The sequence below is a fragment of the Micromys minutus genome, assembly GCF_963924665.1.
Source record: "Micromys minutus genome assembly, chromosome: 2".
Lineage (NCBI taxonomy): Eukaryota > Metazoa > Chordata > Mammalia > Rodentia > Muridae > Micromys > Micromys minutus.
This window is the reverse complement of record NC_137971.1, coordinates 48,531,982-48,548,378: the sequence shown is the minus strand read 5'-3', so window position 1 is coordinate 48,548,378 and position 16,397 is coordinate 48,531,982. Positions and strand designations below refer to the sequence as shown.

At 48.4% G+C, this 16,397-nt stretch overlaps 1 protein-coding gene across 1 annotated transcript; it reads right to left on the bottom strand.

Moving 5' to 3' along the window:
- Window positions 1-204: 204 nt before the first annotated feature.
- Window positions 205-9,397, bottom strand: LOC308417217 (pepsin A-5; the record flags this gene model as incomplete). The annotated part of the gene is made up of 9 exons (XM_080912375.1): window positions 9,339-9,397; window positions 8,042-8,201; window positions 6,492-6,609; window positions 6,276-6,394; window positions 4,908-5,107; window positions 3,402-3,518; window positions 1,530-1,674; window positions 1,357-1,455; window positions 205-357 (listed from the first exon to the last, which is right to left on the bottom strand). The coding sequence occupies exons 1-9, from the start codon at window positions 9,389-9,391 to the stop codon at window positions 205-207; spliced, it is 1,164 nt and encodes a 387-aa protein (XP_080768501.1). The 5' UTR covers window positions 9,392-9,397.
- Window positions 9,398-16,397: the final 7,000 nt, after the last annotated feature.

The window sequence follows — 16,397 nt, the reverse complement described above, 5'->3', positions numbered from 1 at the left end:
ATCTCATTAACTCAGAGAGAGAGAGAGAGAGGAGGGGGGCAGACGTTAGCATCAGTGGCTTTGTGAATAAAATCTTTATTTCCTATACACACAGGGCTTTGCAGAGCTCCCCATAGCCTGGGTCAGCCCCCCGGGTGAAATGACCTGTGTGTACTCAAGTCTGTGTTGAAGGGTGTGCCCGGCCATTCCCAGGAGGCCCGGCATTCATGCAGCAGGAGCCAGACCAATCCTGTTATTTTCCCGATCGAACACGGTGAAATAGAGCCTTAGGAAAACATCCCCCAGCACCCACATCTCAGGGTCTGACGGGTCATCCGTGCCTTCCTCGAAGTTGCTCCGGCAATTGTGTGAATGACCCTGGAGAAGAAGGGTGACGAATGAGCTCAGCAGCCACATGCTCAGCTTCTTCCCCCTTCCCTTTCGAGCCAGGGTGTCGTTCTTGCCCAGTGTCTTCACACTTCCTCTGTAGCTGAGAGTGACCTTGAATTCCTGATCTTTCTATCTCAGCCCCCCAAGTGTGCAGAATACTTTATGTAGTGCTCAGGCCTTCCTATATATATTCTAGGCAAGCATTCTAACAACTGCGCTGCGTCCCCTGGGCTGCCACTAGGGTTTGTGTCCTCCTTCCATGGAACTGTATGGCTCTTTCTGGCTGCTGCAGAAGTGGCTTGCATGGCTGGGATAAGGGCTACGTGTTGCCCCCACAGCTAGGAGTCTCAGAGTCACCCTCATAGACTCCCTGGAGCCTGGCCCATCCCAGGTCTCTGGCACATCCTAGAGAGTCCTCCCACACAGCCACTGATTCCCATTCATTCTCTTTGGTCTTCTCTCCACAACTTTTACCATGCCTGATCCCTCTACCAACCCATGCCCCTCTCCACCCCTCTGCACCCCTTTCCCACCCAACTCCCTCCCTCCATCTACCTCCAATGGCTCTTCTATTTCCCCTTCTCAGTGAGAGTCAAGAATCCACCCTTTTAGGTCTGGGTTACCTCACTCAGGATGGTATTTTCTAGTTCCATTCACTTGCCTGCTGGCACACTCCCCTCCATGTCCCTTATCTGCAGATCCATCTAGCAGTCTCTGCAAGGGCTACCAGGTCCATCTAGACCACTCTGCAATTCAAACTACCCTCATCTTTCCTCTGCAACATGGCAAACAGCAGTGCCTTGCTGATCCCTCAATATGGGAGGAGGAAGAAACACCACACTGGATTTTGAAGATGGTTGTGTGGGCCCCGCTTGCCCTGTTGGTAGAATCAGCCCTATAATTGCACATCCTCCCCACCAGGGGTGTGCCTTCCTCTCCCACAGAAGCCCAAGCCTGGTAAAGAACATCCACTGCAGGACTCCTCACCTTTCGGACGTAGGCACTGGCTGGCACTGGGTAGGTTACACTGTCGATGATGAAGACAATATCAGGTAGGGTGTTGATGGTGTCACACTTGAGGAAGTACTGTCAAAGAGGGGTTGGCTGGAGGTTAGTACTGTGTGGAAAGCCCAGAGTGGCCCTCCCGTATGACCCTTTACCTCGCCATCACCAGAAGCCTTGGCACCAATGAGATTCTGGATGTTAAGGATTGAGCTTCGAGGGCCGGTCAGTAAGGAGGTCCCTGTGTCCATAATACCTTGACAGCCACCATCACAGGCAATGACATCCCCATTCATGGAGATGCTGAGAGCCAGGAGCCAAAGTAGACCAGGATTACCACGCTGTAATACACTCCCCTGACTTCAAACAGCCAGCCAGCTCTCCACACCCACCCTCCTGCATGGTCGCTTTCCCCTTTCTCATTTATTTGTTTAGACTAAAGGTCCTTAGCATGTTTTCTGAGCTGGTCTCCAATGTTTGAGCTCAGATGACCCCTCTGTTTCAACCTCCCTAGAAGCTAGGACTACAGCTGGAGACCACCATGTTTAGCTTTCCTTCCTGTTTGTTTGTTTTGAGACAGGTCTTACATAGCCCAGGCTAGCCTCAAATTCATTTCTACTCAAGGATGACCTTGTACTTCTGATCCTCCTGCCGTTGCTTCTCAAGTGCTGAGATTAGAGGTGTGCTCCGTCACACCTGCTTTATTTGATGCTGGAGATCAAACCCAGGGTTTCCCAATACTAGTCAAGCCTTCTACAAACCGGGCTATGTCCCCAGCACCTTCCCTTCAGTAACTGAATGACCTGAGCTGTTCCTAGCCTCAGGGCCTTTGCACATTACCTTTTGCCTGATTGGTTTCTCATCTCCTAAGTTCCAGCCTAATTGTCACCTTTTCCAGACACAGATTCAATTCACTCCCTCTCTTGGTTCCTTTACTCATTTTTAGCAAGCAGTGAGGTGGTGACTCGTTCTAGGACTCTCTGGTTGTGTATCCGTGTATACACTACTAGACACAGTAGTGCCTCCTTCATGTACCTCATACAGTGATCCTCAGCAAATGTGTGTATGAATGAATGAATGAATGAACGAATGAACGAACTGGGGAATGAAATGAACAAGGGACACTTGTGCCTGACACTCCACAGTATGGAGAAAAGCAGCCATTTGCTACAGAGGAGGCCGTCTCTCTAGCAGACTGCCTCTGTGTTGATGCTCCTGTCTAGGCAGCACCTCAGGAAGCCCACACAGATGGCCAGGCTGCTGATGTCCTTGAAGGAAGCTTAAGCTTCCATCTGGTGACTCTGCAGAGTCTGTTCAATTTTTAGCCTCATGTGTTTAGGTATTCCAGGTTCCCAGGGTCTCTATTCCTGCCTCTTAGCCTGCTGCCTGGCTGAGACATATTTGTGGCTTTCAGATCAGCAGATGGAGGCTTGTGTCTGCTTCTGTCTGTTCTCTGATGTGATGATCTTACTGTGGGCCTAGGACTTTACCTGCTTTGGACAGGAAGCCCCAAGTCCTGGGCAAACCAGGATAGTGCTCACTTGAAATGCCTCTGTTCAGTCTGGTAGAACTGGCCTAATCTCACTTTAGGGTTTACAGACCATACTTCCCATCCATCCTACATGGGCCTTTTCCAGAGACTCCTGACCATCCAGGTCTGCAGATGCCCTGCCCTTCAGTTAGCACTGGAGACCCAGGCCTGACCTTCTCTGGTGGCGATTCTGCTGAGGTGACCTTGAGGGGTTACAGGTATAGCCTCCAGGGGTATGTCTATGGTGTCAGAGAATGGATGTCTGTATGTGTCAGTATGTGGCACCGTGTGTCTCCATGACTGTACATATCATATGTAGATGTGTTTCTGTGTGACTGTCTTGTAACATCTTGTGTGTGACTGTATGTGTAGATGCTGTCATATATAAACATGGGTTTATGTTATTCCGTGTGTTTGTGTGTGTGTGTGTATGTGTGTGTGTGTGTGAGTGCGCATGTTGGAATTAGCATCCAGGGGCAGGAATCAGGCATGTGCTTACCTGTCCACAGTTAACTGCCAGTAGCTGGGTTTGGACACTGGTACCCAGTGAAGCTCTCCATGGAAATAGGAGGGGTCCACTCCACCTAGCATCAGCATGCTGCCCTTTTCATCCTTGCTGTAGTGAAGAAGAGGAGGAAGGGGCTTACTGCCCGGTGGACACAGATCAGCATTCCTGAACCTGCCAGCACTGTTTAGTGCTTCTGGTGTACCCAGCCACACCCACACAGCCCTGCCTAGCAGCCCTCCTTAGGAGAACCATTATTCATGGACAGGGAAGTTGAGGCAAGAAGGGCCATGTTACACAGCTCATGAGTGGCAAAGCTGGGATCCAAATGTGGATAATTGGCTACAGGGCTGGACTCTGGACACCCCACCATTCTGTGAAACACTTGGAACCCTCTGGAAACTGTAGCAACTTCATGAGTTTTGTCCAGAAGGGTGTGACTTCCACCTGTCTAGACGGTCATTTTCCAGAATACTGAGGCCTAGGGTAGCCAAGGATGTGTTTTCCAGCTTATCCTGGGCTAGCTTCATCACAGGGAGCCCTGCCCCACCTCAGGCCTATTGGTTCTCTTTTCTGCCTGATTGCTGTCACAGACACAGTTACTAGCTGAGGTCTCTTTTCCTTTGTTTACTACCTTCTTGTCTTTTGCACACACACCCCCTTTTGGTGTAGTGTCGCACAAACTGTATACAGAGTGGCACCGAGTGTTTAACAGGTGTTTAATAAGAAGCAGTTGAAGGAACCATTGTGGAGCAGACGCAACTGTTCCCGAGGGCCAGAGAAAGACTGAACCACTTGCTTAATGCTAGAGCTGCTTGGTCATGCTAGAGTGCTGGGATTCCTAGAACTCAGGTTCCCGAAGAGCTCAGAGCCATAGACAGACACAGACAGACACAGACAGAGACACAGACAGACCCCACTCTCACATGTGGGATCAACTCTCACTTTGGTGGGGAAGAGACAAGTTTCAACAGGACCCTGTCACCTGTGCTTTGCCTTTTCCCTTGTCCTCCAGATCCTCAGTCCCTCAGCATCTCAGTGTAGCCGAAGAGATGATGGAGTGGTGGCCATCAAGGGGAAGGATCCCGAGGGCTGAGCTTGAGTCCTGCTTTTCTCAGCACTAGACTGGGCCATCTTGGGCAAAGCCCTTCTCCGAGCCTTGCTTTCCTTATCTCTGATTGAAGAGATGGGACTAAAGGGTCAGCAAGTTCTCCCTAGAGGATCTGACTGTCAGCGCTGGAGACTGTGCACACTGGGAGACATTCCTCTTTACCGATTGGCTCAATGGTGTGGTGCGAAATCAGCCTCAGGCAAGATGGAAACAAACGCACCAATGAAACTTTATTTACAGAAGCAGACGATGGGCCAGATTTGTTGTCCAGGCCATAGCCAGCACACACCTAGACTAGACTATGTCTAAGGAACCTTCAAGATCTGAGGGTCAACAATTTTTAATGCAGCCAACAGCCTAGAAAAAGGGCTGATCTGGCACAGGCTCACCTGCTCAAGTAGAAGGCAAAGAGATTCTGGGGGATGAGGCCTTGTAGCCACAGGTTGTCAAAGACAGGCGTGATTCCCGGAAGTCCAAGGTCAGGGTATCCCAGCCCCAAAATACCATCAAAGACAGTGTATTTCATGAAACTTCCAAGTTCTTCCAGGCTCAGGCCAAATGCCTGGGCCATAACTGTGAGGTCCCCAATCTGTGAGAGAAGAGGGGTTCTGAAACCAGGGCTGTACTATGGTTGGTCTTGGGTTGTGGGTAGGGAGATGGTCTGACCCACAAGCACCCTGCTGTAGGCTGCTTGGATGTGAATCCCAGGCAGGAGTGGACAGGCAGCTCCCCTGTGGTGCTAAGGGTTATATCTCTATACTCCCAAAGTCATTTGACTTTATACTGATGCTGAGAGTGACCAAAGGGATCCCTTTGAAGATGAGTGGAGAGAACATCATCTCCTTTAGGGCATCATCCATGGTTGTCTTTTCTGCACCCATGGGAGGTGGGAGCCCAGATGTTTCCATTGTTTAGGTTCTGGTGTTCAGTTGAGTTTAGTTTTTAAGACTGGGATCACTAAGTGTCCTTAGCTGGCCTGGAACTTGCTATGTGGACCAGGCTGGCTTGAAATTCACAGAGCTCTGCCTGCCTCTACCTTCTGGAATGCTGGGATCAAAGACCCCCATGCCTGATTAAGCTACCAGGGTTCTTAGAAATATTCAGACTAGGAAAAGTATGTGTGTGTGTGTGTGTGCGTGTTCATGCACGTGCATTCTCAGGGGTTTTGTTAATTCTCAAAAGCCGCCAAGGCCTTTTAGGTAACAGTCTTTTGATGAAACATGGCTCTCCTGAACCTGTGCTCTGCTTTTCCAGCTTGGGAGCTCTAGGCCCCCTGGTTGCTCCCAGAGGCCTAAACCACAGGCACTGAGAGCACTTCCCACTTGCGAACTTATTCTAAGTCACTCCCTAGCTCTTTCTTTGTCTTACCAGCTGTGTGACCTTAGACAAGCCCTGGCTCTTTCTGTCCACTTGCCTGTGGAATGAAGGTCTAGTAATATCTGCCTCGGGCTTATTGAGAAAACTAATGGAGTTATTCTGAAGAATGTGCACAGTCTACTGTCTGGAACAAGGTGGAGTATACAAGTGGCTTATTTTTTGTACACCTCTTTCTTTTTCCTTCTAGCAGGATCAACCTGTGCTTCCCTTGGGGAAGGAGCTGCAGATCTGAGCCTTGGGCACCTGTAGCTGGAAGGACTCAGTTGTGGAGGGTCCACAAGGTGTGCGGTGAGCTGGAGCAGAAGGGAGCTCCCAGCTGACCCTTCAGCAGTGTCCTCACCCAGAGCCAGCCCCATGGCAGCCTCTGCTTCCCAGCTTACCTTAACAGTGTCATAGGCAAGAAATCCGGACATCTCTCCTGAGCCATAGGCAACATTCACAGGTCGGCCTGAGACCAGGAAGGTGGAAGACCGAAGAGGGTTGAAGACTTTGTGATGAGCTGCAGGACACAGTCAGGAGGTGACCCTTCGGTGTGCTGAGATATGAGGTAATGAAAGGCAGTGCAGGGGTGGGGTAGGTCAGACCAGAATGCTCACCACAGGCTGGGCTGGAGCAATAGATGGATGGTACCCACAGGTGTGAAGAACCAGTATCCAAGACAACCTTAAACTCCTGAGGGGGTGTGCCAATGCTGATGATGCCAATGTAGACCAGCTGCAGGAAAAAGGGTTGTGGCTAGGGCCAGCCTAGCTGCCTTGCCTGTCCCCTGGATTGTGAGGTGCCTGTCTCCAGAGCACTGTCCATGATGCTAAGCCTCTGCTCAAACCTTTTAGGAACAGTCCATCCTCTCCCAAAGGTCTTAAATTCTTTCCACCCGAGAGGGTCTAGCCTGAGTGCCTCCACCAGGCAGTCCTTCTGGGTCACTCCAGGTCCCTGAGCTCTTTGCTTTCTACAAAGTCAAAGTAGTTACTATCAAGACCACTCACCCAGGCCTTTCACTGGGCATTTGTTTGCACCCCCCCACTGCCTTTTCCTCCCTCCTCTCCTTCCCCTTTCTTTTTGATGGGTCTCACTATGTAGCTCAGGCTAGCCTCAGACTCACGATTCTCCTGCCTCAGTCTCCTGATTGATTGGATTATAGGCAGGCACTACCATGCCCAGCGGAATTTGTTCTTTGGCTGTTTTTCTGGCTCCCTGTAAGAAGCTAGGCTTAGTCAGGTGCACACCCTTGAAACACACATTCAGGAGGTAGAGGCAGGTGGATCTCTGTGAGTCAGAGGACAGCCTGGTCCACATAGCAAATTCCAGGCCAGCTAGAATTACACATTGAGAACTCTCTTGAAAAAAGCCCAAAGAAAGAAAGAAACTAGGTTCTGCTCCTCAGACATGACAGCATCTTGCTGGTTGGCCCAGCATCTGGCCAGCTCAGAGCTCACTAGCTGCTCATTGGTTGAAATCTGAGTCTGCTGGGTGGGAAGCCTGAGATACCTAACTTCACTTGCAATTGGATTTGCTGGCCTTGGGTTAGACACAGCTCACCCTTGTTTGGGGGTCCAGGGATTCACCTCAGTGGAAAGGAACAAAAGTCTAGGAACTCAGTGACTTCCACCGGCTTAGAACAGGATGTCTGTGTGGTAGTAACTGGCCATTGCTCAGTTCAACCAGCCTGCACTGCTCCAGAAGGAGTAGGGATGAGGAACAATGGGGGACACAGGTCCCTGTTCCTCACACATTAAATCTTTTTCTTTCATGTATGTGTGTGTATGTGTGGAGGTCAGAGGAGGACTCTGGGCATCCTTATCCGTGACTCTTCACCTTATTCTTTTGAGATCAGATCTCACTGAGTACGGAGCCAGACTGGCAGGCTACAAACCCCAGCTACTCTACTGTTTCTGCTCCCACAGCTGGGGTCAGATGTGTGTGTGGCTGCGTCCTGCTTATATTTTATGTGAATGTTAGGGATTTGAACCGAGGTTCTCACATTTGAGCAGCAAGTGCTCTTAATTGCTGAGCCATCTCAGCTCCTGCTCCCTACCCTTTCTGACTTTAGGAACCTCAGCCTTCGTTCAGTATTCTTCAGAGGGGCCACTTCGCTGGGCAAAAGCCCTAGGGGGCGCTCGGGAGCCCCAGTTCCGGTCACACTTACGTCTAAGTAGTTCCTCATAGGTTCATAAGTTACCGCTGGGTTCCTGCGCTGCTCAAGAAGCACGTGGGCGCGGCTGCGAGGGTAAGTCTCCAGGTAATCCTTCAGCACGTGGCTTTCCCGCAGGTTTTCTCGCATGGACTTAATCTTCATCAGAGGGATTCTTTAAATGAGCATCCGAAGGAAATTAAGTGAGACAGCGGGAGCCTAGAGGCAACCCCGGGCGGGGGTTGGGGGGGACCACCACACCTTGCTTTGCAACTGCACGGTGGGTTTTCCACAGAAGACAATTACTGGAAAGGGCCACAGAACACAGTGAGAAGACCATGGCAGAGTGCCTGGTCCAGGCTCTGGTATTCATTCTCCAGCAAAGCCATGGGACCGGTCTGAACTTTTCAGCTTCCCTTTCTGTAAGGAAGATGGGATAGTAACCCGCTTCTCGTAGACTGTTGAGGGTGAGGATAAGGGACGGTGAACACCTACTATCTGTCCTAACACTTTTCCCAGTGTATTGTCTTTCTCAAAGTAGCCTGTGAGGAAGGATGGAAATGGGACATTATATCCCAAACCCCGTTTCTTGTGATTCAGCTTTGGTCACCATGATGGTTACCATCAAAGTTAGGCCTAGGAAATAGCCCCTTTCCCCTCTGACTTTTCTTTTTGAGACAGGGTTTTATGTGTTCTAGGCTGGCATTAAACTTGATAACTGAGGATGACCTTACATTTCTTATCATCTGGTCTCTTATTTCTCAAAAGCTGAAATTATAGGCCCATCCCACTGCACGCAGGTGGACACAGCCCTCAAACCCACCTTGTTTCAATCAGAAGTGAGGGATGAGAGAAAAATGGGAAATGCCTGGGAGCTGAAGTGAGAAACGATGAGGTCTGAGCCCAAAGAGAGGGAAATAGAGGTTTATCGACACAGACTCTCAGAGGTGTGTGTGTGTGTATCTATAGGGACAGACAGACAGACATGCTGAGATCTAAAAGACAATGTAGAAGCTATGCCCCTAAAGCTGCATGAGTTATGCACTGAAGAATTCTGGTGAGAGATGTCCACACAGCCCATACTGTGACTTGTGTTCTTGAGTTGGGTGACCCTGCACTCTTGCCCCGAGACTTCTGGGCCTTCCAGTGTTCCTGGCAAGTTATCTCCGATAAATAGACACCTGAAGGTTATGAAGGCCAGGTGCAGGGTAGGTATGGGATAAGAGGGTCAGAGAGTTTTACATGAGCAAAAAATAAATAAATAAAAAATAAAGAGGCCGGGGACAGAGGATAGCACTCGGTTTATACTTACTTGACCAAGCACTCTGAGAGAGCCACAAGCCCGAGGACCCAAAGCCACTTCATAATCCCTTCCCAGGCTTAAGGTGCTAGGGAGAAGTTCTGGGCCTGGGGCTGTGTGGAGAGCTGCTTATTAAGTACGTCTGACCTGCTCTAATCAGGCCCCGGAGGGCCACCAATGGGCTCTGATAAGAAATGCAAACTTCCCCGATAACATCTTTACCCTAGTCAGGAGGGGAAAGGGCTAAAATTTCTCAGAATCTAGGGAGTTTTCGTGGCTGAGAATGTGAACCAAGTCACCTGATTTCACAGAGTGGGGAGACTCTTGCTATCTTGGTGATAAAGACACTGGATAAAGTGACAAAGGTAAGCTCGAGGTGCCTCTCTGCTGGTCAGATCCCACCAGTTACTAACTGGCCTGTGACTGTGTACTCTACTGTCTCCATTAGAGAGTGGGCTGCTGGGAGGTATTGAAGGGCCTGGTCTGATAACCTGAGTTTGCTATCTGGGGCCCACTTGGTGGGAAGATAGAGTTGACTTCCTTAAGCAATTTTTAACCTGCATACACCTCTGTGGTGGTTCAGAGGCCCCCACCCTCCCACCTGCTCACCCACATAAAACACAGACAAATATAACAGTTAATGTAAAATGTATCAGTGATTAATGGAAGACTTTTTAAAAAGTTTCATCTTCAAAAACCAAAGGATAGGCAGTTGGCCCTTGCCTTTATGGAGTTTGCAGTCTGGGCCAAGATGGACCTAGGGGGCAGAGTGGGTAGTAGTTTGGGGGGCATGGTGGGTATGATGCCACATTGTCTTACCACAGGGAGGCAGTCTCGGGTCAGCTCTGACTTGCCAGTGCCAGCCTGGAAGGAAGCCATGGTGCCAAGTTGGCCACATTTTCAAGAGGAGTCAGAACCTAGATTTTTTAATGTGAAATTCCTACTCTTTAAATGTTAGCATCTGGGATATTATGATGTATGTACTTTGGTTTTCATAAACTGTCCCTGGCTCCTAAGTTCCTCCCTGCAAGTGAGAAGACATCCCAGAGGGTGCAGCAGGGCACCATGGAGGATCTGCTAACCTTGGCTTTTACCCTTTCTGTTCTGTTACATTTTGACATTCTTGTTGAGGCAACTGTGACAAAGTCTCCTTAGAAAGCAAATGGACAGAGTTTGAGGATGGGGAACTTACCGACTGGTGTAGGTCCCTATATCATTGCAGACTCAGAAGCCCACCATTTCCAGGGGATTCAGTGCTCCAATACTCTCTTCTGGTCTCTCTAGAAGAGCAGTGAACAGCTGAGCCATCTCTCCAGCCCAACCCCCGGCCCCCACAGCAAATGAGTGAACAACCATAATGGAAATGTTCCCCCAAGATCTGAGCCACTCAAACAAATGATCCAGTTCTCAGCAACCCTGACTTCTATCCAGCTGGGGAAGAGGCATGAAGAATGCAGCATGCAGCTGTGGGCTGATATCTAGAGCATGTTGCAGTCTAGGGGCTGAGCCTAGCTGTGTCACCTGAGGCAGCCTCCAGGTGACACCAAGCAATGACTTAAAACAAAATTCTTACTTGATGAGCACCCATTACAGCTCCCCTGATAGGACCGGTGTTTGCCTGCCCATCCAGACATGCAGATAGTTATTCTTTTTAAGCATCTTGTCAGGCAAACACCCCTGGGAGCCTTTGGCCTGAGATACCCATGTTTACCTCCTAGAACTGGTACTACAGCATAGAATACAGAATAATACTCTCCTCCCCGCCAGGAGGTCAGAATCCCTGTTCTCTTTACTCATCCTGGGGACAACAGGCAGCGTGGTCTGACCTCAAGGCTTGGGTGCTTGTGGAATTGGAGCCCTGCTTCTTATGTCTCCCTTTTGCACATTGACCTGTCAAGCCATCTTCCCAAGTGGCTATGCTAATCCATCCATTGCTGGTCACTAATGAGGGCCATTGTGGTCCCATGTCCTTGCCTCATGTGCTTCCACTGGTACTATGGATTTTGAAGAGAATATTGGGTCTCCAGAATTGGAGTTACAGATGTCTTTGAGTCACCATGTGGGTGTTGGAAATTGAACTTGCTTCTCTTTAAGAACAGCCAGTGCTCTTAACCACTAGACCACCTCTGACATGGCATAAAAGGGAGACTTACCTAGAAAATGTCTTAGGAACCAGAAAACATATGTAGTGGATATGGGCGTACACTAGAGCCCAATTCACAATTTGAATGATTAAAAACCACTTTATTTGTAGTGCTTGGGATTAAGTCCAGGGCCTCACACATGCTGTCAGGCACTGTGCCTTTGAGCTACAGCATAGCCCTTTAAGAGAATTTTAGAATCAAGGAAACTCTAACAGGGAATGGATACTGAGTGATGTTAAAGGCAGTCGTTTGGGGTTGGGACTGGAGCTGTTGGTACAGTGCTTGCCTAGCACTCACTGCACTCGTGTCTGGTACCACATGAACCAGGTGTGATATGGAAGACCAGAGGTTGGGAAAGGGAATGTGGAGGATCAGGAGTTCGAGACCAGGCTTGATTACAAAGCCAATTTGAGGCCAACTTTGATTGTATAAGAACTTTTCTCAAGACAGAGGAACAACCAAACAAAGAATATTTGAAGCTAGGTTGGTGGTTTGTGTTCCTAGCTTTAGGGAGGCAGAGGCAGGAGTTTGTGGTCAACCTGGGCTCCATGGTAAGTTTTGGGTCAATCTAAGCTATGCAGTGAGTCCCTGCCAACCCTTTCCCCAGTTAAAAGGCAAAACAAGCAACAAATAATAATCCTCCCAAATAAAGAGTAAATTTATTTAAAATAAAAGAGTATGGGGAGGGGGACTGGAGAGATGGCTCAGCAGTTAAGAGCATTGACTGCTTTTTCATAGGTCCTGAGTTTCAATTCCCAGCAACTACATGGTGGCTCACAACCATCTGTAATGGGATCTGATGCCCTCTTCTGGTGTGTCTGAAGACAGCTACAGTATACAAACACATAATAAATAAATAAATAAATAAATAAATAAATAAATAAATAAAATACATAAATAAATACATAAATAAATCTTTAAGCAAAGAGTATTGGGACTTATGTATAAGCATTTTAAAAGTTCCTAGGTCCTCAAGATGTACAGAGGCATTTACAGTAAAAATAACACTCCTGCAAAAAAAAAAAAAAAAAAAGCTCAATGAAAATAAATAAAAGATAAACTTTTAAAAAGGGGAACATGGGGGCTTGGGATATACCTGAGTTGGCAGAACACACATGAAACACTAGGTTGGAGCTCCAGGACTGAACTGAAAAATCCAAAACACCCCCTCAGAAAACAAAAACAAAAACATGTGGTGGCACACACCTGTGATCCTAGAGCTTAAGAGGTAAAGGCAGAGGAGCAGAATTTCAAAGTCATTCTTGGCCACACTGGGAATTAGAGGCCAACTGAGTTAAATGGGGCTGTCTAGAAAAAGAAAAGGTGTAGCTGAAAGTTTGAGCACTGTCCCTATTCCTGTTGCTGAGTCATGGGATGCTATTAAGATCAATTTGTACATTTAAAATGACTTTTGTTATAAGTCGAAATGCTTCCTGTTTTTAGGTTTTACTTTAATTTTGTTTGAGATAGGGTTCTGTTGGCTGGGCTGGAAGTTGCCATGTAGGCCAGGCTGGCCTCAGACTTTGCGATGGCCCTCCTGCCTCTGTCTCCCAAGTGTTGGTATTACACAAGTGTGCTATCACATCTGTTAATGCGTCCATCTTGAAGTCTTTATCCTCAGTGATATGCCCAGAGGTGCAGGAAGGACAGACTTGGGCAGCTGGTACTGGCCAAGTTGCTCTGTGTGCCCTGCTTCATCACCTCCTGGGTTATCTAACCCAGTTCACAACTTTGATGTGTTTAGGGAAGGACTCTGAAGTAGGAGAGATGGAGCAATTTTAAGAAGTAACTCTCCTCAAATTCTCAAGAAGGTTCTTCCCTTCTCTCTGGCTTTCTTGTCATTGGGACCATCTGCAGGGTGAGGGAAAATATCTGCATAGGGGGAAGAGAGCCAAGCTCCAAACACCTAGAACATCTTTCACTTTAAAACTTACCTGTCCCCTGCTGCCATGACTGGGACCCAAAGTCCTCTTCCTGTTTTCCATCCATAAGGAAGGCGACTCGTCCCCCTGGATCAGGTTTCTATTGAAGAGTCCTCAGCTTTCCTGTTGGTGACTTCTGCTTTATGACATTTTACAGAATCCAGTGGTAGAGCGTCCTATGGACACATGAGTCCTCTGGTTATTGGTGGGAGGTGGGTTGTGACTTGAGTAGGTAGCACCTGGTCTGCCCTCTCCATCCTGAGTGCCAAGCAGACATCACCAGTTGATCCCAGCACTCCTGAGACAGAGATGTTCAACGGTGTGGGCAGCTTTCAGAGGTTTGCAGTTGCCACACATTGAAGTTCTTTGCCTGTCTCCACAGCTCGCCAGACCCACAGCCTTGGAGCAGAAGGAGGCAGGGTCCATAGGAGCAGTCGCAGTTGAACTGGCAGCAGGAAGCTGCAGGTGGTGCTACAGGTTAGCGCTGGACTGTGCCCAGCTTGGCAGCCCACAGAGTTTTCTCCTCTCCTTTGTTAGCATGGCAATGGCTCATAAAAATCACAAGAACCTTCTACTCGGACTTTGCCAACTAGGACTAGATGTTGAATGAGCCATGTCTACCCCATGGTCCGCACACACCCTGGGATAACTAAGAATGTGTGTAGCCCAATGCAGAAGTTTGAACTTACTCAAAATATTATGAGACTTGTTTTGTTGTTGTTGTTATTGAACAGTTCTTGAATGTGAACTTCGAAGTGACATCATGTTTTAGGGTTGGAGACACATTTTGTTCTTTCTTTAGGGAACCCATGGTTGAGTTGAGCAGTTCAGATGAGGCTGAAATTCAGGACATTTTGCCCTGCTGCTCAAGAGCATCCTCAGAGTATAGAGGGCCTTGGAGAGGGGAGGAGACCATACATGCTCTTCCTGAGGTTCTTGTTACAGGGATCTAGCTGGGAAATAGGACAGGTCACTGGGAAAGCCAGGCACTTCTCTGTCCTAGTGACTGCCAGGCATAGGCCTTGCGACGGGTACTGATGCTAAGTTCCTGTTCACCTACTGAGAGGAATGTAGGAAGCAGGATCTACCAAGGGTGGGGCCATCACTGGGTGCCACATGGTCACATTGGGGAAGATTAGACAAGAGTGTTTACACTCTCCCTAGCTCTATCAAAGGCTGGGTATGCCTTCGAGGAAAACTAGAGAGGGTAGACAAAAGCAAACCAAGAGGGCAGAGCCATTGTTACAGGTAGACACAGAGATCGGGAGCTTATCCATGTATGTGGCCTGAACCCAGAGTAAACTTGGCTTTGTTGACAGCCTGGATCACAGACAGTCATTCACTCTGAGCCCAGGAATCAAGTATGAATGAGGCCTTGAGGTCACGAGGGGTAATGGGGTACAGAGGTCCCCTGGGTGACAGTGTTGGATTCAAGTACAGAGGGAAGACTAGAGATGGGCAAGCAGGCATTTATTGAGCTTGAATACCTCAGGTCCTTGCAATTGCAAACTCCCCTTTTTTGGAATGCTCTTTCAGTTATGGTTTCTTTTCTTTCTTGAAATATTTTAGTTTTATTATTTTTAAGTGTGTGTGTGTGTGTGCATGTGCGAGTGTGCGCTCATGTGTGTGCATATCCATGAAGAGGCCATAAAGGGGAGGTGCAATCTGATCCTCTGGAGCTGGAGTTACAGGAAGTTATGGGTTACCTGACCTGGGTGCTAAGAACTAAACTTGGGTTCCCTTTGAGAGAAATACAAACACTTAGCTGGTGTTTGTATTTCTAGCCCCATCATGGAGTATCTTGACAGAGGATGAGTTCTGGGTCTCTCCTTGGCATTACACATGGGGAACTATGTGCCAGGAAACAGAAGGGATTTGGCCAAGGTCAGTGTTGTTTAGTGGCACAGAATGAATTTGGACTTGGAACTGGAAAGTCCCAGGTCGAGTCCTGGCAAAGTGTCTTCCAGCTGTGGGGTCTAGTAGCTGGGAGTGGCCAGCCCAAGAGTTGAAAGGTTAGCTTTGTGGTCTCCTGGCCCAACTTGTGGATCCAGAGGTCTCTTGACCTCCAATTAGTGCTGGGGCTGCTTTGGGGATTCTGTGAAGCCAAGTCAAGGCATCCTTCCTAGTACCTCCTTCACAAGAGGCCATGTCCTGTCACTGCTCTCCCTCCCTCCTATCATGCTCCAAGTTTGGTTATTCCAAAGGTTTACCACCACAGCTTGATACTGACTGACCCAGTGTTTGGTTTGCAGCAGACTTCTGTCAGTTTCTCTCGTTCTGGTTGTTTAGGCTCTAGCTTTAAAAGTTTCCAGCATCTGCATATAATGATGCGCAAAATGGAGTCTGCTTGTCAGCTAAAAAAAAAAAAAAAAAAAAAAAAAAAAATCACACACATAAGAAATGACAGAAACTGCCCCGGCTGGCTCTCCCAACCATGGAGAAACAGCGTCAAGCAGGCTTTCTGGAAGCTGCTGTCCTCACTCTGACTTTGCATCCTTGCAAAATGAAATATTTGCAGAACAAACAGCATTGAGCTCAGTCATGTTGGCTGCCACCCAGAGAGTTGGTAGGTAGGACCTCAAGCAAGTCATCTGTGTGCATAGCTGTCTTCTGTCCAGATCCCTTCTGTGGAAACTGTGCTCAAGATCGGGGATGTGGGTGAGCTGCTAGTGTGCTGGTCTAGCATGTGTGCGGCCCTGGGGTCTCTCTCCTGCATGGCATGACACTGTACTTGGCAGGCAGAGGTGGGAGGCTACCCTTGACTCCTCCGAGAGTTCTAGGACAGCACAGGCCACCCGAGAACCTTGTCTCAAAAAAAAAAAAAAAAAAAATCAGGTAACACATGAAGTAGTAAAGGGGAGGGAGTTCTGACCAATGGGAACTATGATGATCATTTTAGATCTAGAACATGAATTAGAAAAATTCAATGACCCAAAACGAGAAACTCATGAAGCAGAAGACCCCCCACTCCCCCCAAAACCCATCTGACTCTGTTTATAAGGCTG